This window comes from Melopsittacus undulatus, chromosome 3, assembly GCF_012275295.1.
Source record: "Melopsittacus undulatus isolate bMelUnd1 chromosome 3, bMelUnd1.mat.Z, whole genome shotgun sequence".
NCBI classification, from domain to species: Eukaryota; Metazoa; Chordata; class Aves; order Psittaciformes; family Psittaculidae; genus Melopsittacus; species Melopsittacus undulatus.
Genome location: NC_047529.1, coordinates 116,255,674 through 116,280,752, shown reverse-complemented (window position 1 = coordinate 116,280,752; position 25,079 = coordinate 116,255,674). Strand labels below are relative to the sequence as shown.

Genomic DNA, 25,079 nt, shown 5'->3' with positions numbered 1-25,079 from the left:
ATGCTGAATTCCCAGCTTGTGCAAGCTGCTGGGACACTCATTTACACTGGATTTTGATATGCTGGTGGGGAACAAGAGGAGGCTGGCAGGGACACGGAAATGAAGGAGTCGTTTACTGGAGGGACATTTCTGTTAATACTCCCACACCTAAAGGTTTGGAATAAAGGCTAGATAAAGGTTAGAGCTTGTAAACTTCCCAGGGTGTTTTCAAACCAAACATGTTCTCAATACCAAACCCATATTTGCTGTTGGCTTCAGGGTACTTCCAACTGAGAACTTCCAAACAGAGAAGACACTACTGTTATATGACCAGAAATGAGGTATTCTGGGCTACCCCTTCAAAACTACTTCTTAGTAAAACTCTTCCTCAGTTCTTAATTCAAAGGCTTCGAAAGAATTATATTGAAAATCAGGCTGCGTGGGGCACCAAAAAGGATCTACAGCATGTCTTGCACATCTGCCTCAACAAAGGGGTTTTGGGGGGTTTTATGGCTTGAAGACATTAGTATCATTTCCACTCAGGATCCAAGCAGGGACAGCTACACAAATCACTACTGCATGGGTACTGGCTATCATGGTAACAGAGACCATGTGAAGAGAAGGAACGATCAGAGCCCTCCTCACCTGCACAGACCTTGCCTATACACTGACCAGGAACAACACTTATTTCCTCTTGATATCTGTAAGGAATTGTTGACTTTGTCTCCCCAAGACTTGGGCAGCTCCAAGGAAACTGGGCTGCCTCCTCCGCAAGCTGGGGAAAAGTTGTCCCAGGCCCAGGGAAAGACAAGGGGCTTTCTGCCACTGATGCCACTCTGGCTTCGTCAGGGAATTTTTGGAGGCTGTTCATCCTTTACTACCAGTCAGATAACAGCAGGGTTTTATTAAGGCTGAATTCTACTTTTTCACCCCAAAATCCTTCAGACCCTGCAAAAAACCTCAAATGCTTTTTCTTTTAATGTAGTAACACTGTCCAAAATCTACAGAATTAAAAAGAAAAATAAAAACCTTTTTAAAATCTCATTGAAATTTGACTACAAAGGAAGGCCTCAAGCCTGACACACGTGTTGTCTGGAGGGAGAGACCCAGCCAGAGCTCTTTCTGAAAGCTGGTACTTGGGCCTGATTCACAAGCAAAGACCTTTGCTGTTGCCAGTTGCCTGGGAGACTAGAAATACTATTCAGGCTTGGAGGGATCTTTTGTCTCAAGCTCTGAAAAAGCTCTCACTGAGCATTTTAGGCCTTCTTCATTTTTGGTCACTTCAGGGGACAAAAGGAGACAGAAATTTGTTATGGAAGGAAAAGCAAGCATCCAGAGAGCCCAGTCATTGGCACAGCAATAACCTCAAAAGAACAGCTCAACATCACCTTATCTCCAAGAAAAGAAAACAACTGCAGTGTAGAAGAAAAGCTCCCTTCAACAAGTATGATAAGCTCGTTAGTATACTCTTTCTTCTAAGAAAAGGCTATAGACAGCACACAGGGTAAGAAAATACTGCAAGGGTTCAGGCTTGCTGCCACCAGCAGCAATAAAAAAGCCAGGGAAGAGGTGGACATGCTCTGTCCCTTCTGTCCTGATTTTCTTGTGTAGGACACACTGAAGACAGAAACACAGGTCCTTTAAAAAAGCAAAACTATACAAAACCCCCCAAGTGTCCTAGATCTTTTGTAAAACTTACTAAGCACCTGGTGAACCAGCCAAAATGATTAACAGGGTTTCAATAATTCCAGCCTTTCAGTACAATGGCACATTTTCACGCTTACTTCTATTAAAGATCTGGCATCAGCTGCTCAGAGAAAAAACCAAAACCAAACAAAACCCAGTGAAAAACCTTAAGGAAAAAAGCAGCTTGCACTCTATAGAAAACCACAAATGGCATAAGCCATATGTTTGAGCTGGTCTGCTTATGTTCCTGATAGCTGCTTTTGAAGTCAGTGTTCTGCGTCTGCAAACTCAATTTAAGTTTAGACAACCATTAGCCTGAATGTACGGGCACTAAACAACATTCTTTCTACACTGAACATTCCTAGAAAAGATAGTTTTCAAGTATTCCTGACTGGCAAACATCCCTCAGTTGAGGTCCATGCACATGGAGTATGGGCATAGCTGAAGCATTGCTTAGGCAGCACATGAAAATGAATCTAACATACCTGGGAAAGTCAGCAAGTAGTAACCACAACTATTTTGTTGCTTATTCAACAAGCCATTGGTAGAAACTACACAGGATAAATCATCCCATGGTTTACAAGTCAAGCAAACCACTTAAACTACTCTAGCACAGCTCTCCAAGGCCAGAACAGTAACAGCCAGGCACAGAAAGTATTTACAAAGTAGAGCTGCTTCCCTACACTGATAAACCTTTCTGTTGACACTAGTACCCACAAGAATCTTTACTTGAAAACTTTAGCCTTCACTCTACTGCTATTCTTAAACAAACAGACAGGCAGCACTGAAATGCTGCCTTTTTTCTGAATGAGAACAACTTCAAAGCTTACCCAGACTGCAAGCATCTGCATTATACCTGCTCTTTCATTTGCATTAACCTGCATGCATCATATTTCAGCTAATAATTAAAACTCAGGTTGTTTTTACAAGCCTTTCTAAGCAATCTTGTAGACCAAGTTATCACTCATGAATTATACTATATTGCATACGCAGAATAACCAACAGCAAGCCCGAGTTAGATGCCATCAGACATAAACTGATTAAGATATCTTATTAACATTGAAAATACAATGAGCATTCTACATACCATTTTCACTATGTCAGCATAAGCTGATTCAACAATGACTCCACGATTCGTTGAAACATATTCAACCAGTTCATTCAATGTTGCTCTCTTAATTTCTTTGCTTTTCAGGTCTGAAACAGAGTCCATGAAGTCAAAGAGGACACAACACTGTTGCAACTTCTGGCAAAAAAGATCTTGCTGTTCATTGAAGGTGGCATCTATGAAAGAAAAAACAGAACCCAACAGTTAAGTACAGAGAAACAAACTCTGCATTGTTAAATCTCTTGCTGGCTAACATTTGCATAGCCACCAGTTTGTCACTATGAGGAATAGTATGTTCTGTACAGACAGCAAATTAAGAAATGATATTGTCAAAACTGAAAACATCTGCTTAAGTATATTAGAGAATGACTCACTATTCTCAACCTGTGTTTCATACAAGAAATAAAGAATAAACATATGACAATGAATGTATTTATGGAAAATGAACTCCTGAATTAGCTTTATTTGAAATATAGACATGAATAAGTACGAAGTCACGCCCATGAGAAGTCATACACAGCAGCAGTGCATCATTCTAACCTCCCATTCATCCGATTTGGCTCATTCTGTTCCCTAATCCTTTATTATGTAACCTGGCTTAAAAACTGCAAAAGCTGCTTTAAAGGAATCTTGTCTTTTTACCCCAATGCAAAATACTTCACATACTTTAGACCTCATGTGATAAATGTTTTCCTCAAGAATCAACTCCAATAATTCAAAAGGATTAACCCTGAATTTCCATGCTTTGGTCTAAGTAATCTATTACAATCTTAGTCACATCAGGTTTAGCAGCCTTTTGGCCTATTAAGACAACATGTTTGGCTATGACTTGGCATTTTCATTTGAAAGTGCAGTTTCTCTCTAAGCTGATAAGCAAAATTCCTCCATTAGGATTTCACATTAGCTCTCAAAAAGGTGGATCAAGCGCAGTATACTTCAAATACTGTGACTGTTCAAAAGTTGCATGATGACAAGAAAAGCAGCCATGGTTCTAACTGAGAAGTCGGTTTGGTTTAATGCATCTTTTGTTCTTGTTTTCAGTTGGTTGCTGCGGTTCTAAGCCATGCCAGCAACATTGCATCACCTCATTTAGCAGTCAGTTGGGATTCCACTTGTTCTGATGAAAGATTAGTTCTAATTTCATCTACAAAAAAGGAATGTTCTCCCTCTGAAGCATTTTCAAGGCCTATCAGCAGACAACTAATGCTTCATGCATTCACTGCAGTATTGATACTAGCACTCCTGCTTATCATATTGAAATGATATATCAAGACAAAGGCAATTGCCCTGTAACACTGAATATGCAAGTCTCACTTCAAAATTCAAACAAACCACAGAAAGACCTCATGCTTCTCTTGATTGTTTCAGGATTATTCTTATTAAATCAACTTCATTTTAAGTTTTAAGTTTAATAACTCGCTCAGGTAATGCCAGTTCCTCAGGTTTCTTACCGAAATACCTTCCAGTTAGTGGCTGGAACAACAGTCAACAGTGGTTTTAATATTCAGTCATTATCTGATAGACTTTTTGTTTCCATAAGCAAAAAGTAATTGCTACAATGGACCGAATCCCCTCTGCTGTAATCCCAACTGCTCACTCTGCCCTGATAGTTCAAACACCACAAGACTGGAGTGTTCCCTTCCACAGCTATGATCCTATGAACTGAGCAGAACAACTTCAGTGACCTTTTGGGGAAGAGCTACCAATTGCTATTCCCTTGCAAAGACCAATTCATACTTTGGAATGGTAATTTTGCCATTGCACCATTTTTCTTCGGAAGAAATATCTTGTAAACTGCTTATTTCACTTGGAGAACAAAGGTGTAAAATCATGAACATCAGCTGTGAAAACAGTTGTACATTACACAACATTTCAGCTCAGATCTAATACTCTACAGCGGATGGCATGAGTAAGTATTGTATCACAGCAACAAAGCAGCAACAGTGACATGCCAAGGATCAAATCCAAAATGCCTAATTTAAGGCAGTGACACAGGGAGGACAGCTCTCTGACACTAGCTCCAATGACAGCCAGGCTCAAACAAGAGTCAAACCTACCCTTCTTTTTCTTCCCTACTAAAACTTAACTCTAAAGTTGACTCCTAAGAGGGGTTCAAACGGACTAAAGATCTAGGGTTAAAAGCAAGTAAAAGGAATTCAGACAAAATCAAATCACTTATTCCCTTCCCCAGAATATCAAAGAAACCCCTGCATTAGCCCCTTTCAGTTAGATATGAATAACAGATCCTATCTCTTCTGCCATGCATCACCAGTCCATTTCATTAGCAATCTGATCTCTCTCAACTAGACATGTTTTCTCTAATGAAAAACTGCCCATTAATCTGGTTTGTTACTCTTATCATTTAAAGCAAAACCAAAGCAAATCTTCTTCTACACATACATCCATTTGCCATAATTAGAAGGGGAATCATAAAGATCTCTACAAGAGATAAAAATTATGTGCACCCGTGGTAATAAATTAGGTTATAAGAAAGCCAACCCTGTTGTATCAGCACTACCCATCTTCATGTGTTCAATCCCTGCTTGACACATCACGCATTTGTCCCAGGAATGTTATCAGAGATACCATGGGAACTATCAAGTGATTTGAGAGAATGTATCTGTCAGATAGTGCTGTGAACTTTTACAGCCTTGTATTTAACTGTCTCACTATCCCAGCACAACAGAAGCTACACAAGTCAACACCACAGTAAAATCATATTGCAATGCTTTATGCCAGTGCTATGAATAAAATGAATTGTGGCACCATAAAGCACCATACTAGAGCTTTCAGCTTTAGTAGTTTAACAACCTGTGTCATGACTTTAAAACCAGTTTCAATTTAATACCTATGAAGATTTACACCATACATCTGAAGCTCAAGATAACAGCTTCTCTTCAAATACCCTAAATAACATAAGGACCACAGAGGATAATGGAGGCTCAAAAGGAGGAAAGGGGAAAAAAAACCAAAACCAAACACTCATAAGGAAGCCTGAAGCAGAAAAAAGGAGACAAAAGCATTTTATCCTATCTAGAAGAGTATCATATGCTAAAGCACACCCCCACCCTAGAAAAGAGTCTACCCACCATCTGATCGAGAGGATAGAAATGCAATTGCCTCGACTTCGTTTTCTAGATCCTGCTCAACGGAAGTCTGACTTAGGACATTCTTTAAATCCACTGTTCTGTTCCTTGAGAAGTTGGTTGTAAGTTGGTCTGAAGTCCTTGGGAAGGTAATAATGACATTTTAAGGCAGGCAGAGAAAGCTGATTCTTAATCATGCGGTAGGAAATCCTGAAGACACTGATTTCCATCTGACACCAAAAGAGCTGCTGTAAACTATGATCCACTTTAACCATGCCTCTTTCTAAGGATATTCATTGCCTCTGGGCGTTTCCACACTAGATGGTAGAAAGTGTTGCAACAGATGAAAGCAGTTCATTTGGTCACTGTCCTTCATAACACTGGAATTCTCAACAGACTGTTCCTACTACTTACAGAAACCTGACAATAGCCACAATATCAAAGGATAAAAAGTTACAAACAAGTTGACCCAAAGTTCCTCTGAGCCAAAGTTATGAAACATTAAAACTGTTTCAAAGTACAGAGTTGTCTGTAAATTGAATGCTTTCAATTTTTTAAGGTCATCAATGCAAGTCTACACATAGAATACTAAGTTAAAAGATTAAATTCTTTCCGGGAGGGCCCAAACAAAACAGATAGGGACAGAGAGTTCACAATCACAGAGCTACCTCCCTAGCATATAACTGGAGAGACAAACACCACTGTATCACCAGCCAGAGCACTGCAATGATGTCTTTCCACAGTATATTTATCTCTTATGTTTACAAGCCCTTCTCTTGGAAGGAAAGGACAGATTCTTCTTTCTCAACAGAATTGTTTTCCCAAGATACTCTCCACAAAGCCAGAGAATCTAATGTAATCCTTGCTTCAGCAGCAGGAGCCAGAAGCTGAGTCCACAAAACCCCCTCTCTCAACTACACAAACTGGAGCTCAAATACCATCTTTCCCTGCCAATGGAAAACAAACCCTCTCAAACATTTGCAACAAGTTCCCAGTACTTTTTTTTTTATATATCTAATTTAATATTTCTACTTTTCCCTGAAAAAGCTACCCCAAAAGAAGCAGAAGCCAGAGAAATGACCATGAAATGTTCCTCTTCTAGCATTCCACACACAGCCCTTTCCAACACTTAGGGGACAGTGTTCTTATGGAACAAAATACTGCATCTCTCCTTACAGTAAATGGGGTAAGGAGAGATGGCAATCCTACACTTCTACATAATTCCCTGACAAACTGAAACACAGACAAGGACTGATACGTGACAAGGATCATGCCACAGTTATGTTACATACTCCATAATGCAAAGTTCAACATTTAGTCTTTGCTGTCTGGTTACATTTATTGTACTATATACAGCTGTACTCAACAATGGAGGGATGTGCCAGAGCAGAATGAAGGCATAACAGACACGGAGAAAGGAGAACATTACTATGAAATATCAAGTGTTTGGGTTTGTTTGCTTGTTTTATTTCTTTATTCACATTACTGAATTATCAACACTTGTACAAGCTCTTCTCAGTTTGGTGTTAGTTTGGAAAGGGTTAGTCTGGTAAAATCCATCCCAGCCTCCATGAATCACGTGTAGGGAGTCCTGTTTAACCTAAATTTAAGATTTATTTTTGCCCTGGGAAGTTCTTGTGTGTATTGTGATCTCTCATAGCATTTGGGTGTCAGTGCTTATGTTATAGGCACGGTAAACCACTAAGAAATGGAGTTTTGATGCAATGGATGTTACAAGAGGGGACAGCCAGTGTGTTTCCAGGTTCTCAGATGCCTGCATCTTCAACCTGACAGGCAACAGAATAGCTGGCCAACAGTGACGAGGAAAGAAGTCTCCCCCCTCTACCCCTCTGCCATGTATTCCTCTCTTCCCCTCCTCTGCTCTCAGTCACATTCATCGCTCAATACTGCCTCTGGAACTTGTCAGACTCCTCTGGGAGCTGCTTTAACTCAATAACATGGCTGTATTAGTGAGGTTAAACGGCTTCTGGAGGGGCCTGATGTGCCCTGGCACAAGATTAGTGATGGGAGCAAAAACTCCTTTCAGCTGCAGCGAGCTGTTTGTTAGCTCACTGCGTCCTCTGTAACCACATCACCCAACTCCAGAGGTATGAGAACTGAAAAATCCTACCCACACATTAAGTGAGCTGCTTTTCTGAATATGAACTTTGGGGTTATACAGGGTTCTTTTTTAAATCATTTGGTTTGTTTTTCTTTAAGTTCCTTTTTAAAGGAAAAGGTAGCCCCTGTATAAAATCATCACAATATACTTGGCTATACTGGTAAGTCTATGACATTCTCCAGTAACACCATACACCCATAACAGAAGCTTTTGGTAGCTCAGCAGCCCAACAGAAACTGGTGGGGGTACTCAGATGAGCACTCATGCAGCACCTTAGGTATTCAGGGAGTCTTGTCATCAGTATTTTCAGGTCCTCCATGTAGAAGAAACACTTTGCCACCCTATGAAAGAAGTACCACTTCTTAACAGACCAGGGTTGTAGGTTTCCCTTTCTCCCCTCCATTCAGAGTTTAACAGCCTGAATTTTCACATTAGCTGTGACCCCAAAGCCTACAGCTGAACTCTGGAAAGGGATGAGTAAGCTCCTCTGTGTGTTTTCAGTCAACAGAGCTCTGACCTTCCAGGTCAGCTATAACAAGATTATGCATCTTAAAAGTCATCCAAGTCCCTACACAGTAGTATGTTTGTTCACAAGAGGAGTTTGATAGACAACAGAGTAGAACAGTATTCTCAAACACTTAGACAACAAGGAAATTCATACTACATGTAGGAGATAACCAAAACAAAACACGGCACAGAATTAAAGGTACAGAAGGCACGTTGGTCAATCCTGCCTGGGACCTGTGTGCTCACACTAACCAGCTCTTCATTTCAGAAATCAAAAGCACTGCAAAGGAGCAATCTGAGATAAGGAGCAGAGCTGAGCTTTTACTGTGCTTCACCAGGAATTGTAGTGATAGGACAACAGGTAATGGGTTCAAACAACTTAAACCGGGGAAATTCAGGTTAGATATAAGGAACAAGTTGCCCAAAGAAATGGTAAATGCTCCATCCCTGGCAGTGTTCAAGGTCAGGTTGGACAGAACCCTGGGCAACATGGTCTCATGTGAGGCACCCCTGCCCATGGCACTACATGATCTTAAGGTCCTTTCCAACCCTAATGATTCTATGATTCCACTTACAGGTAAACTACTCTGCAGATAGTGGTCAGGCAGGATTTGCACTAAGAGATCTACATGAACAGTACTTCAAATATACACTGTGACACCCTACTGCCCCTGTAACACATGATTTATCTCAGCTAATATACACCTTTCTCCAACCAGCTGTGCAAAGTCACATTAAAACTGCTCAAACCAACCAATCTGGTAAAAATCATCCAAGTTAACCTCCATTTCTCTTTTGAAATTGGTAAGAAATCAGAACATTTTCTCACTAGAATAGTCTGGATTTAAGATTAATTCTGTGATGCGTGACAAGGGAAAAGGGGGAAAAGAAGAAAGAAAAAGGGGAAAAAAGAAGAAAGGGGAAAAATGAAGAAAAGGAAGAAAAAATGAAGAGGAAAAAGGATGTTTATGCAGTTACAAAGGTGAGGCTATAGACAATTTGAAGTTGTGCACTAAAAGCACTCCTGGAAAGCTCTCTTCCATCCAGTAAAAGATATTGTTTGTTCAGACAGTCTCACATCTGCCACTGCACGTGGCCAGCAGTTGACCTTAACAAATCAGTCCTGACGTTGAAAAGCCTATGCTGATCTAACAACATCTGTCACAAATGCTGTGCCATGACTCCTTGCAGTGATGGGAAACTGCAGTTGTCTTATCTTGATTGTTTCTACCACCTTCCAAGCTTTCTTATAAGCTCATAGAGTTAAGAATTTCCAGCTACCACCACATTAAATCCCCTGATTTTCATGAAGATTTCAGTTAACCAAGACACTTTGTACAGTAAGAAAGTACCCTGCTGAAATGCTTTCATATCAGTAGCTTATTTCCTACTCTCTAATTACAGGAAGCAACATGCAGTCAGATGCAAGAAGTAATAGAAATTATTCTCTTGGTCCTCAAAAAGACAGTTAAGTTTCTAGTAACCAGGTCTGCTACAAATCACCTCATTTCTACCACGCTTTCCCAAAAAGGAGAATTAAAGTACCATTGATTCCTTAAAACACCCAAAAACCTCAAACATACCAACAGCTGGAGCCAGGACGTAAAAAAACCCAAAATCATCCTTAATGTATGGAACTCCAAAACCATGAAGGCTTCCTCAAGAGCACACCACCAGTTCAGGCTGTAACTGAAACTCAGCTCCATGCAAGAATAAGAAAGGTAGAAAGTAAGAATATTGTACAGTGACCTGACACAGCTGAACCAGTGCTGCTGGTGAAAGCACTGAGGAGTTGTGCAATTTGTGCTGTTCAGAGTGATACCATATTTATCACAAAAGGCAAAGAACTTTGATTTCTTACATTGGGGCTGTTCAGCCTGGAGCAGAGAAGCTGCATGGAGACCTCAGATCAGCTTCCAGTGTCTGAAGGGGGCTACAAGGATGCTGGAGAGGGACTCTTCATCAGGGACTGTAGTGATAGGACAAGGGGTGATGGGTTCAAAGTGAATCAGGGCAAGTTCAGGTTAGATCTAAGGCAGAAGCTGTTCCCTGTGAGGGTGCTGAGGCTCTGGCACAGGGTGCCCAGAGAAGCTGTGGCTGCCCCATCCCTGGCAGTGCTCAAGGCCAGGTTGGACACAGGGGCTTGGAGCAACCTGCTCTAGTGTGGAACATCCCTCCCCATGGCAGGGGGCTGTAACTGGATGATCTTCAGGTCCTTTCCAACCGAAATCATTCTGTGATTCTATGATTCTCTCTTGCATGCAAGACATTAGCCCAGACAGTGGTTACACTGGGTTGATGAAGGTGTATTAGTGACTTTAGAAAGAGGAACCCTGCGTCTTTAAGAAAACAGTGATAAATCCTATCACATAATTAACATGCACAGTCAGGTCATTAAACTGGGAAAGAGGGGAGAGTAATTGATTTCTGAACTAGGAAATGCCCTCTCAGAAGATGTGATACAGAATAGCCAGCAGCCTTTAACTTCAAATGATCAAAGTTGATACAAATGCCTGGGAATTCAAACTGCTTTCCCAAACCAGAAAATACAGCTCCTACAGAGCATACTGAAATGCAACACAGGTCTTTGCTATGGTAAAACATACAGGCTTCCAGGAATTCCTCCTAATAAGAGGGCAAATAAAGGTGAAAAAGTTCTAGGTACATAAACAGGTCCTTTCTTTAGTCTAACCCGGGTTACACTGTATCAGCTACAAGCTGAAAGCACCCACAGAGAAGCTGGTACACAACCTGTTACTCCCAGTAACTTCCTCATGTGCCAGGAAAATGAACCAGCACCAAGACCCAGGAGGTTCCATAGAAAGGGAAAAAGGCTACAGAGGTTGTGACAAGGCAGACTCCAGGAACTGCCTCACATTTACCCTGCTAAGAATCAGAACAATCTGAAAAGCTCTGCTCCCTATTTTACTGCTCCAACCCCGGCAGCTGTAGTAGCCTCTACATACATTACACCAGGAGACAAAGACAGCTGAAAAGCAGGTGACGAGGTTGTGTGCCACACAGACTCGCTCAGTACCCATTACATAGTACTATACCAAAGCCATTCTCTAGTCACAGAATGTCAACACTTCGCATGACCAGAACCAAAGAACCAAACCAAACTGATTTGCACTTTTTAAGCTTGAAAGTACAGAAGCTGTATTTCAATTTAAGGTCCCTTGTTGTCAAGTCAACTGCCAAACCCCTGCCTAACTGAAATGATGGTATTTTATAATGACTGAACATTGACAAGTATGCCACAGGTGGATCTGGTCTGGGATATTGTTTTTAAATATATTAGCTTGCATTCTTCCCTGATCATCCCCTCACCTTATTGAAGCATAAAGTTCATTTTGGATAAGATGCTGAAGTTGCTCCAGTTTGACATCACACTGGAAAATGCTAGTCAACATTACAAATCAAGCTTGTGTTTTCCTAGAAACTGAAGAAACACTCACGTTGTTTTCACATGGCAAAATCAGTGCTGAGTGTAATGTAAAAATACCTTTTATTTGAAACCAAGGGGTACCTGCTGTTACACAATACTTCAGAGAAGCACAGAAACTCATTCTGCAGTTCATGTAGCACTTAGCTATTATAGATGTGTGAAGGGGATGTATAGGGAAGTAACTTCAGAGGAAATCTGTGCCAGAGGAAACGTGCAAACTGGCTTTTCAAAAGCCAAGGGAAAAAATTCCTCTGCCCTTGAATATCTATGCAAATCCAGGTGGAAGTTACAGGTACTGGATTAATTCTTCAGATAAATATGGACTTTCTGAATTGGCTAAATCAGTGTTTCTTAATTTTCAGTTTTCTGAGGCAGATGAGCTACTTTATAGTAAGTGTATAATTAGTTCTTCCTTATAGTAGGAAGAACTGAGATTAAATTCAACTGGAAACACAGGTGAAATCCTGTTTCTGCTGCATTCAGTGACCCCACTCCCACTGACCTCAATGGGACTGAGAGGATGACCAGTCAGGCACTTGCAGGATCTCCTCACCCACTTCACTTAAACATTTAGCTTCCTGAATAAAAGGTTGAGCTACTTTTCTCATCAACTTTAACCATATTCTAAGAGTTCTTTCTATCAAAAACTGTAAACATGAAGCATTCAGTAAAAAGGGATCCTACACTTAAGTATATTCCCATTTGGCAAAATCTCTTGACTACTTTTAAACTGAATTTACACAGTTTTGATGCACTGAGTTTATTTTGATGCACTGAGTTTATTTTGATGCACTGAGTTTATTTTGATCCCGCTTCCTCCTCTTAAGGGAAAATACACAGCAATATAAATCACCACTCCTTGTCCTTCCTGGCTGTACTGTGGGACCCAGCCTACACCTCTCTCAGGGTTCCCACACTCGCATATGGATTTTACATCTCAAAATAATGCCTGGATTCTGCTTCCCTACAGAATCCAACAGTGCTGAAGTGCACAAAGTGATTTCACATCTAGAATTCAAAATTTAAGTTCCAAGTTTCGTCATTTGTTGCTGTTACAGTAGTGTGGAACCAAAACTTACGCTGCTTAACTGACTTCAGTCTTACATGTATGCCACAGTTTCAGCACAGGAGTTTGAATAAGAAACATCATACACTTGCCGAAAGCTTTACCCAGTTACACTAAATGGAACTTTTTTCTTTTTAAATCCATTTTATTCCCCTACAGAATTTTACTTGAGGAGACATTAAGAAAACAAAAGCTGTGGTTCTATTTTTTAAAGGGCCAACCATCTACAGAGCCAAATAACCTATTAAATCACTTCTGAAAGTTGCCTTGTTTATGCTAGTTCTCAAACACAGAAAGAGCATAAATTAAGCAGTTTCCCCTTTCATATCCAGACAATTGCTGTGACTTTTATTCCTGTTCTTCTTCAGAATCATAGAACAGTTAGGGTTGGAAAGAACCTTAAGACCATGCTACACTGCCCTTCCCTGCCCTTACTCACCCCACCTCCTCTTTCTGTTCTTCTGAGAAGATTGACAGTGCTGCTTTTGCCTCTTATTCGCAGCTTGACATCTCCCCAAATGTGTGATAGTCTTGGATATAAACTGACTTGGATATCAGTCAGTACTTTGAAAAAGCAAAGCTGTATAACATACTGAAAGTTCTCCTGGTATGGTAAGGAGTAGCAATAATGTCTTCAATTCCCAAGGGTTTCAAATTCACATACCAGAATTAGAACATCTTGAATGTACGTGTGCAAACAGCATTTTTGTTGTTACTCACGCCTTGACCTCCCAGCTCCACAGGAAAATCCATACTTCTCTTCTGAACCCTATCTTATCCATGAAGCTGACAAAAGCTACCAATGTCACCAAGCATAGCCTTTTCCCTTCACCATATTCACGGCAGCAATACATACTGCTGCTTTAGCAGGCTACAAGTCACGTACAATTCTGATCAGACTGTCTCTTCCCATAGACTCCATACCCTTAAAAACTAAGGCCTAGTATCCTGTATATACATTTCACTGGCCTTTCTCAGCTTCACTTTCCCTCTCCTCCCCAAACATGAGGTAGCCAGAAGCAGTACTACTCAACACAGTGAAAGTGAATTTTGTGCTCTGCTCATGGTTGCTGCAGTTACATTCTCCTTGTTTTTAAATTCTCAAGACCCTCGTTTTGTGAGCCAACTCATCTGCAATCAATTCCTGATGTACAGAACAAAAGCCCTGAGCCCATGAAGTTCCAGGAAGACCATGTGAAGTTCAAAACCCATGGCTGCAAGGGAAATTATGAAGACACTAAAAGACAGTATGACAAGAAACATTTCCATTAAGTTTCATGGCCAACAGGAATGCTGAGACTTATTACAGCTACTGGACAGGAGGTAGCTTCTGCAGTCTCTTTCCACTCAAGCTTCTTTAATCAGCCCACCACTCTCACACTATTCCCTCACCAGTAACATACTTCTGGGTTCCTGCTTGTAGAAAAAGACAAGTTTTCCATACACTTAGTTGCTGTGCCTAGCAGTATTACAGGCAAGAAAACCAAAGGAAAGCCATGCACAGCAGCCTCACACAGCATAGTAGGTGAGAGTAGCTCGCCCTTCAGGATAGATACTTCAGTAGATCCTGAAATATCTATATAGAAGAGCACAGTAGCTACTGACTCATCAGTCCTGTTACTGACCTGCAACAGGTACTGAGCATGTTTGGAAATTTGAACTTAACTGTATCTTCATCAAGAGCTACGTGCTAAGCTCTGAAGTACAGCAAACATTAAGCCTCAAGGCAGTTGGTTTTTAGAATCACAGAATGGTTCAGGTTGGAAAGGATCTTAAAATCACCCAGTTCCAACCCGCACACTAGACCATTGTCACCCAAGCCTCTGTCCAGCCTGGCCTTGAACACTGTCAGGGCAGAGCATTTACCACTTCTCTGGGTACCCTGTGCCAGCAACTCGGCACCCTCACAGGGAAAAACTTCTGCTTTTGATCTAACCTGAACTTGCCCTGTTTCAGTTTGAACCCATCACCCCTTGTCCTATCACCGCAGTCCCTGATGAAGAGCCCTTTTCTTTTTATCTTTTAATCTTTTCTTTTTCTTAATACTGACACTACAGAATTTATTTTTCTTCCAGTCTTAGAAGCAGTTCAAATTGTTTTTTTTGCTGAAACTAAGGAAATTAGTCTGAGGAACAGTTCCAAATCGAGTTATCCATACTTGGCATGGAAAACTTCAGCCCAAACAGTTTAGCAATGCGGTAAGCAGCTGAGAATAAGGTCTTGTGAAGGAAAATTGTAGGCAATCTTATGCAGGCAACCTATTGTAGGAGCTATTGTAGGAGCAATCTTATGCAGGCAACCTATTGTAGGAGCTATATTGTAGGCAATTTATGAGGAGCTCTGCCTTCAAGTCAAAAGTATACTATGAAATAGGCATCCCATAGACAACATACTTCATTGGCCATGAACTCAACAAAACTCCACAGCAACTAGTTCAGTGACTGCGATAAAAATCAGTAATTCAGACATTAAAGAGAAGCTGTCACTGTAAGTCCAGTTTGTAACAGCGCATTTTGCCACAAAAGTCTTATAAAACAGGCATTATTTACTACCTATTCAACTAGTTTGGCTGTGGTTCAACCTTCCAAATCCACACACTGTTATGAGACTATAATTTTAGCCTGCTAGATTAAGCCAAAAGTCAAGACTACAACGGCATAGAAGCTAAATGTCATACCTTTCCCAATGGAAGGGTCTTTTTTCCTAAGAACACAACACATACCCCTTCTATGCTGATATAGAGGATAAACCTGTCCAGAACTGTTGTCATCATACCTCTTCAAAAACACTGAATGTTTTTTAGCTAGATACTTCAATATATACATATACACATATAAATAAAGCTGTAGATTGAAGTAATCTTCTTTTGACCAGATAGCCTGGAACAATAAAACAATTCATCTGTATCTCCTACAGCAACTAACATTAAATTCAGCACCAGCAAAACTAATATCTGCCTCAACTAGAAAGCAACGAATATGGAAAAAGAAATCTGATCCTAAGCTGGCACACAGAAGATGTGAAAGATTTAAATAGAAAAGTTCATGTGAAGACTGTCAATAGGCTCTATATTTAGGAGTTGCTCTTGATGGAAGTATATTCTAAGACCAAAAATTCAAGTCTAAGGATAAAAAGGTCGATTTGTTAAGAATTAAAGACTAAATGTTCCACTCCATAAACGAGGAACAGTTCCTTAATATAGAAAACAAAAATAATAAAATTAAACAAAGAACTATATTAGAATATTAAAAAAAAAACTTAAAGCTTTTTTAGCTATTATAGGTTCTCCATTTCTCAAGACTGCAACTTCAGTAACCAGAACTTTTGACTGCTTTACAGTATGCCCTCCTGAGATTATGCATAGGAGTTAAATCTAAATTCCTTACAGAACATCCTCATTCTTCGCCTGACATAAAGATTCTCCCCGATGGAAAAGCTCCTGCAAGAAGATTGCAGTTGCAAGGGATGTTGAATATAAAAGGTAGAGGATGGGGGAACTACAGGAGAGGAAATAACAATGAATCACAAGGGATAAAGAAAAGTGCAAATCTGAGACAGCAAACTGACATTTCACAAGTACTTATTAAGGCTGTAGTAAATGTAAACCATCCTAAAATTCTGAAGGACATTTTCCTTTGGGGAGCAAAGGCAACTTAATATGAGAAGAGAATTCCTCTCAGCTGTTTTTAACTCTGCTTATTTTTGTCACTCAAGCACACTATATGACTCAAACTAGTCAAAGTTGAAGGTCTGAAATGACCCTGATAGATGTAATAACATTAAAATTCTACCCATAAGCAAGCTTGTTAGGCCTTCCTGGAACGTTCCCACAAAAGCTTAGCTTGAACACACAGCACCTGGTTTTCAGCCAAAACCAACCAAGATCTCTCAAGGGGTTAAGTAGAGAAAATACAATTGTTAACACCTATTTTAGGGTTATTACTAATACTATTTTAGTATTTCACTGCTGAAACTACACTGGAGTAGTTGACAACTGGAAGGTTGTCTTAAATATGTCTTATTCCAGGGTACTTCATCACTTCCCCAGCCCCACAAGAGATCATTATAACCATCACTTGCCTATGGCTGAAAGATTTTTGGACCACTTTCCAGTTGTTCTGCTGTCAGGAACGGAGATTTCTCTGTGGGGAGACAGTTTCATTTGGAAGCAAACACTAAGAATTTCTTTTCATGTATTGCTGATATAGTATATTTGTATAGACTATACTGTATATAGTAAATAAGCCTGTGGTGACATGCATCTTCCCAAATGGATATTCACTGCTGAGAAGATCACCGAAAGGCATCAGGAAACATTTATTCATTCCAGCTGCACTTGACATTTTCGGTACATAGGGGAAAAGAAAAAGGTATTATTTACTTTACAACCTGACAGACCATATTAACAGTACTAAAAGCAACAAGTTGTGTTTTCTATTCACCATTTCCACCTCTTAAAGTGATAGAAACAAGTAGTTGTACTTTTACTGTATTGAGTTAAATCAAGCTCTGAGGTCAAGTTGCACCTCTTTTGTCAAAAAACAAAGATAACTGTACAGTCCCACAGTCTTATTTTGAAACACCCTGCTATTGAGACAAAGACATTAAAAGATGTTAAGGTGTTACATATAACACTTTCTTTGATAGATTTCTTTAAACTCAACACTGAATTGCCCATGGAGTGATAAAACCCTGCTGTTAACCAGCCCATTATTTTGGCTGCACATTTTTCAAAGGATTTGCATGATGTAAACTATAAAGTAACAATGAAAAGGAGATGGGGAAAAAGTAACTTCTAAGAGGTTTAATATTTTAAATACTGTCACTGGGTCTGCAGTTGTTTCTTGTTCGCTTTTACAAAATGCAATAAAATGGACACTATCCTGAACAACAAATACACAGGAAACCTGCTTAACTGAAGAACACATTGCTAATTTATTGTATGCACGCCGACACCAAGCAGGTTTTGCTGAGTTTCTAGCTAAAATGATAGTTATATTCACTTACAATAAATAAGCTGAATGTTAACAACACACAGTCTTGCTACCCCTCATCTCAATCCCACTCCCACAACAAAACCTCCAAAGAGAAATTCAACTACTATTTGGGACTGTTCCCTACTAGTCACAGATAAAATTTCTTCTCCTAGTAGCAATGCACTATGCAGCCAAATTAAGGCATTTTGGTCATACACAGCAGGAGGACGATTAACTCCAGAAATACGTACTTTTAAGATTATCTGTCTAAAGGCTTTCCAACAACACAACTACAGAAGTGTGTTACACAACCTGATCTGGCCATTTCAGTGCCAAACAAACAACAGTCTCTAGATAAAGGGGAAAAAAATACCCACAACATTATCTACCCAAAAAGGTAGTTTTTAAAAGTGGATGAGTACTTTTTCTTCTGGAACATCTCTCCTTACAGGTAAATCAGTGTTTTAGGCCAGTCTGACAAACCTATTGTGGAGGTTTATATTTCATATAGAATATCTGTTTCTGAAAAGTAATGAAAGTAATAACTATAAACAAGATTTTACAGCAGATTGATGCCCAACTGCTTTTTTCACCTACAAAACACTACTTTTCTCCCAATACAGGCTTCAAACACCTCTGATTTAACTATTTATTAGAACATACCCGGAAAAGCAAAAAGTCTTCATTTAATTTCCAAAGTGCATGCTGAACACCCTTATAGGCATCAGTATAATGAATGTACTTCACTGCCCCTGTCAGAACACCGTCTACTACCCTGTAGATGATACCACACTGGCAGCATCACAACTATTCTTGAATTCCATGTTAACTTCAAAGCAAAGCTTCATCTTTCCTTGAATAGAACAAAATGGTTTATAAATGCATATAGAGAGCAAACCCTTCCTTTCCTAGACCCTTTTTTGGTTTGGGTGGCAGGGGAGGTTCAAGAGAGAAAAGGAAGAATAAGGCAGATGGAGAGGAATCATCCTACGTCTTATAGCTATGACTTCCCTATCCTCTAACATCACAAACCCAAGGGAGAAAACATGCAGAGCACTGCTGCCCAACTTCCTGACAACTGCGTATTATAACTCATAAAAGCACATTTTGCCCACAATTTACGTTCTGAAGCAGCTTTAGAGGACAAGTCTTTAAATCACAAGCATAAAAACAGTTGTGATTTTCCTTTAAGAACTTAAGGCAATTCAAACTCCTATAAAAACTCTGCCTAACTGAAGAAATTCCTCCGATAGTTTATGACCTCAAATTTCCAAACATCTGAGCTGCTGATGCTACGTAAACTTTCTCTGTATTAGAAGTAAAAAGCTGTAAAACCACACTCACAAAACTGTAAGACTTAATCATATGGAGTTACACATTTAATATTGAAGTCCCAGCTCAACAAAGAATGTAAACTTGGACATTTTGCTGATTAGAAGTGGAATTACCCCCTGCACGAAGTCCATATGTTTAACTGTTTGCTGGATCAGGATTCCAACTTTCTGAAGTCTGCCACCTATGTGCAATATTTACCAAGTGCTTTACAAGATCTCAAGTGTTGCTTTATAGAAATGCTCTCCGAGGAAAATACACTGTCAAAGCAGCACACGAACAGCAGGAACTAAATCAGTTTAAAACAGGTTATTCTGGCTATAAATCACCCAAATCAAACTAGTGCACTAACACAGGACACAACTGCACAGAGAAAAGCAAGCAGCAAGAACACCCCCACTGTTGTTAAAAGTAACACCCAAAGCTGCTGCAACAAACATTCTAAAAAGCCCCGAAACTCCCCTTTTTATTCTCCTGCCCAAGCTTATTTGTGTTTAATAACATTTCTGCCAATAGCCAGTTTCGTTGTTCCTGGACATCTGCCACTCAAGAGCAGGGCAAAACAAAAGCCTTGAAACACTATAGACATGGCAGTAAAAGCCACAGAAATCAAACAGGAAAACAAAATTATGTTGTATCCTGTAAGATTTTTAAGCTTGCTCTATTTAATTCAGATTTTGGGTATTTGCTGCCAGTCGTCAGACTTTTTCCACCATCATATGATGCAGCTTCAAAAAACGTAAGGCTTTAACATTTGTGGAAGAAATAATACGCTGGGTCACGCTAAGGTAATCTCTCTCCCTTGTTTCCCAAGTCCCTGTCAAACACTTTAGTAGCAAGACTTTTCAAAAGAAGAAATAGCTGTAAATTTATTTTTTTAAATGTTGCCATTAGCTTCGGTTTTATTTCTGCAATCTAACAAACTGAATCTTTACAGATTTTAGCTTCGGTACAAAGGCTAAAACCTGCACTACCTACTTTACTGTCAGCAATGTCAGCATCTACAGTTTTCATTCACTTGTGAGTGCTCCCAGAGCACCACTACGCAGGAGAAGGCCTCTGAGGCAACTCCTGATCATTAAACCACAACGCCACTCAAATACTACCCAAAAGTGACGGAAAGGAACCAAGAAGCCAAACGCCAACTCTCTCCGGTAAATCAGTGTATTATGCCACAGGCACAGAGTTCCTCTTTGCAAAGTCCCCCCGTGGGAGGAGCCACCAATCGCTCCGAGGGTTAGGAGCTCAACTGCCAGCACTCCTGAACTCACCGTCCACATCTTCCGCAGAAAGCCCTCAAAAAGCAAACCTGCCCTACGCTTCCTCCTAAGTTACCCAGGAAAAGGGTGGCGAGTTTCTGGAGTCAGTCCCTGGGGCAGTAAAGGAGAACCAACATGTACAACACCTATTTACACGAGGAAGCGCCCTGGAAAGCACCGGGAGCGGAGGAGGACACGGCTAAAGGGCAGAGGGTGCAGAGAAGAGGCCAAGGCAGGGCAAGCGGCCACAGGGCAGCACGGGGCATGCGAGCGGCGTCAGAAAAGACAGCCCCGGGCGACCGAGGGCACCGGCACCTGTAGCCGGAGGGCTGGGGTGCGCACGAGAAGGGGGGGGCAAGGAGGCAGACGGGTACCTTTGAGCTGGGGCAGCGGCGAGAGCTCCACCTGGCTGCTCTGGCTGCGGAACTGCGAGGAGCCCTGCGAGCGCCTCTGCCTCTGAGCCTTGCGCACCGATTTCCGTGTGAAGCCATCCACTTTCTCCGCGGCAGAGATGGCCGCCGACATGGCTGGGCGGTGAGGCGGCGCGGGGGGACGTCGCTCTCCAGAAGCATATATTAAAGCGGAGGGAGAAGCGGGCGGCCAAAAAACGGGCTTAAACAAAAACCACAGAAGCCCCACAAAATCCAAGAGAACGGCAGACCCAGGTGCCCCTGCCCGCACACACCACACGGCCGGGAAGAGAGGGACTGGCTGCGGGCGCTGGGCAGGCTCCCGGGTCCGGGCTGAAGCCTGGCTCCTCTGGTCCTGCTTCCCTCGGCGTTTCCTCTGGGCCGGGGAGCGGAAGAGGGGGAGAAGGGAAGGGGAAAACAAACAAAACAACCCAGCGACAACTCCGCTCCACGGGGCGGGCGGGAGCCAAACTTTCCCTCGGCGGGTGGGGGCAGCACGGCCGGGGCTCCACTCTCCTCAGGGCAGGGCCGGTCTCGGGGAAGCCGTTGCTCGCTCCGCGTCCCCTTCAGCCGGGCTAGCCTGCGCCAGCCCGCGCCAAGCCCGCTGTCATGGGCTGGAATCGCCCCTGGGCCGAGCTCGCCGGGAAGGCGGCTTCCACTCCGCAGCCGCTCGCTTCCACACGCCTCTGCCTTCAACTGCCGCCGGGTGTCCCCCGCTCCTCCGCCGTCATCCTGCCAGCTCCGAGCCGGGGCCGCCTTGAGGTGCCCGCCCGCCGCAGCCGCCGGGCGAGGGGCCGCGGAACTTGGCGGAGCGAGCGGAGTTGAGGGGAGGAGGGAAGGGAAAGGGGCGGGGCAAAGCTACCGCTGAAGGGGCAAGAAGGGGCGAGAGGAGTGGCCGCTGCTGGCGGCGCTGGGTGATTGACGGGGCAGTGCAGCCAATGAGAAGAGAGGATCGTGGGACACCCCCCTCCCTTCTCCTCGCTGAGGGCCTTTGGGGGGAGTGATGCGGAGTGATTGACAGCAGGCTTGTCCAATGGTGGAGGGGGAGTGGCGGTAGGCGGGGCTTAGCGGTGGCGTACGAATGCGAGGGAAGGGGAACGGGTGGGACGGACGCCAGCCAATCAGCGCTGGGGGGCGGGAGCGTCGGGTGTGTGACGTCGCCTCTCAGCCACGCCCACCACAATGGAGTTGGTGGGGTCTTGGGGTGCCTGTAGGGTCCGGGGAGGAGCTGCCAGCTCAGTCGGTTCGGTTCTGGTGTCTGCCGGTGGCACCGGCGCGGCTGGGAGCGCAGCAGCCCGCTGGGTGCGTTCAACAAGCCGTTAGCAGCCAGACGGAGGAGGCTCCTTACGGGGAAGCTGCGGGAAGGGTGTTGAGCAGCGAGCGAGGCGGCTTGTGCCGCTTTAGACGTGATGCTGCCTTGTGTCTCCCTCCCCGCGCATCCACGTGTTGTGGCTTCCGTGCGTCTCCGGATCCGCGTTACCATAGTGCTTTCTGTCCCGAATCACAGCTTCGTTCGTAGGCTGAAGGCACAGAACGGCTCCGGACAAGCACGTGCTGAGCTTTCCAGGGGGGAATGTTTATGGAGTAACTCATTGCTTCTGCTTTGGGCTGCGAGAAATGGGACCCGAGGCTGCAGCAGCACATCAGAATCACGGTGGTGTGTGCCGGGCTGACTGCTGCTTCGTCCCGCTTCCATGTGGGAGCAGCTCCCCCTTTGGAGCTCCACACATGTGGGATGCCTTCTGCTGTAGTCATTCCCATAGAAGTTTTATGCACATCAGCACATTTCTTCTTAAGACACGGTTTTAGGTACCAATTCAGCAAATAAGTATTTGTAGTGTTTTAGATACTCAAGTTTCAGTAGCTGTGGTAGGACATAAATACTGCGAGGTAACCATAAATGTTTGCTAAATGCCTTCATGACTTAGAGTTTAATCTTTCTATGTATAAGCCATAAATCAAAAGCCAAGTGTAGATTATAGCTTTACACAAACATAAAAGAAGACTGAGACTGGAAGCCTGCTCAATAGAAACTGTTGTCTGTGTTTCCTTCCGTCATTCCTTCCTTTTTACTTTCCTCTGTCATCACATTTTAATGTATGATTACTTGTGCATCTCACGACTTCCTTGCCTTTGGGAAGTCATCTTCAGTGTTTCAAACCAGAGGGATGAAGAGTTCTCTAAGAGAATTCCCTTTCCATATACTTAACAATTTTGGATACAGCATAGCTAGAAATAGCAAGGGACAAGCATAATATGCTCTTGTCTTTCTTGCAGGTGTGTAGACTTTGTAGTTCTTTATCTATTACCAAATTCATTCTACAGACAACATGGCAGTCTTTGGGCGCTTGTCTTTTAAACTGCCAACTCATGGGTTTGTTGCAGTAAAGGTATCTACATTCCTCACCTGGTTCATTCACATTTCACCTTATGGCTCACAGCTCCTGTGAAGAGCACTCAGGCCTAGACCATGTGTCGGTGTGTTCCTCTGTTCCTGCCTGCCCTCCACCAGCTGTCACTTTCTTCTGCACCCATTTTTAGAAGCTGACACTGCCCCATGTCCCTTGCGCACTGTTTATTGGCAACTTGCTGCCTGCTCCCAGTGTGAAAGAGGCTGACTTCAAGTTTCATCAATTAAATAGGTTGAATTTTGTTAAGGAAGAGCCTTATCTGAGTCCTGAGATTTAAGATCTTCTTCAAGTATTGTCTTCTTACCAGGCTTTGCAGTGGCTTTCACTGCTGTTTAAAACTATCTTGTAAAAGCCTATTTGCAGCTGAAATTCATGACGCAAAGACCTTGGTAAATAATAGGTGTAGGCTTGTGATGATAGGCTTTTCATATCAATTGCACTGGGAGATATTTCCAGAGCGTATCTTCGTGTATCACTCATAGCAGAAACATTGGTGAAATCTGAGTCAGCCAAACAAAAAGAGGCTGGTTTATTCTCTTAAATAAATGAAAAGTGGGTTTAGCTGTTGAGTTTTGTTTTGTCTTTCTGATATAACTCTTCTGTATTGGAACAGAATCAGCTGCACCTCTACAGACCAGCTAGAGCTTCCCAAATTGCAACGGTAATGTTTGAACTACCATCCACTCAAAGTTAGTGGCATTATGTGGGAAACCATTGGAGCATGCAGGCCTGTGGGACTGGGGTGTTTGGAGAGGAAACCAAAAGCAAGAGCTGTGGCTGTCAGTCTGAAATAGCTACGTTTGAGAAGGCTGAAGATTGCCCTTCCCTGCTTTCTGCACATACTGCTTCCTACACAGCTGCCGGAGCCGCTCTGAGTCAGCTTCTGAACCTCCTGGTTTTGAGAGTGTATTTAAAGGCACACAGTGATGATGCCAGGTTGTAAGCTGCTGGCTCCAAACCCAGTTCATCAAAGTCTGAGTCTCCTCAGAGAATGTTGTGAATAGTAATTTTATGCCAAGCTATTCCCACTCTTAAATCGGAGCCCTCAGTATGCACTTGTAGCATTGATTCTGCAAAACCACATGCATGTCTCTAACTTGACTTTGAAGCAAGCTCATTATCATTCACAATCATTATTCGGAGCAGAGAAGCAGCATTCTGGAGCAGATTTAACTCAAAGTCGCACTTGCAGTTCTTTTCATTCAATTATAAGAGAGTTATTTCCTTCTAAACACCTTTTTACCCAGAAGTGAGACCTTTTGAAAGGTGAATGGGAACATGACATACCATTAACTTGCAGAAACCTAACTAACTTGCCTTGAAAGTGTGGCGCTTCGAGCACCAGGTTGCTATGGAGTTTTTACTACAGGGAGCTGCCTGGCTGCTAGCAAACGAGGAGTTAACTGTAGCTCTGCTTTCCCATTCTGTACTAATGCTTAGAGGCCAAGTTACAAGGAATCTAGCTCTTCTCAGAGACAGTGGGAGGAATAACTTAGTAAAGATATTACGGCATATCCTCTTAGTAAAGAGGATGCCCTAAGTGGGTGAACCCTCAGCTAGGAAGGTTTGTGGAGAAAGAATATGAAAACTTACATTTAATTCCCTTTCAAAATGAATACTTTTAAGGAAAAGCTCTGTTGGCTGCATCCATGCTTGTATTTACTACTGCACTGTCTGTACTACTACCCC

At 42.3% G+C, this 25,079-nt stretch overlaps 1 protein-coding gene across 1 annotated transcript in view; it reads right to left on the bottom strand.

Moving 5' to 3' along the window:
* The window catches only part of PPP2R5A (protein phosphatase 2 regulatory subunit B'alpha), a 44,238-nt gene extending 23,120 nt beyond the window's left edge, over positions 1-21,118 (bottom strand). Inside the window, exons 1-2 of the mRNA XM_005143869.4 lie at positions 20,944-21,118; positions 2,753-2,949 (exon numbers count right to left, since the gene is read on the bottom strand). Of these exons, the coding sequence (XP_005143926.1) occupies positions 2,753-2,949; positions 20,944-21,094 (348 nt within the window). The 5' untranslated portion in view covers positions 21,095-21,118. The remainder of the gene's footprint in view (positions 1-2,752; positions 2,950-20,943) is intronic.
* Between the last annotated feature and the right edge of the window lie 3,961 nt (positions 21,119-25,079).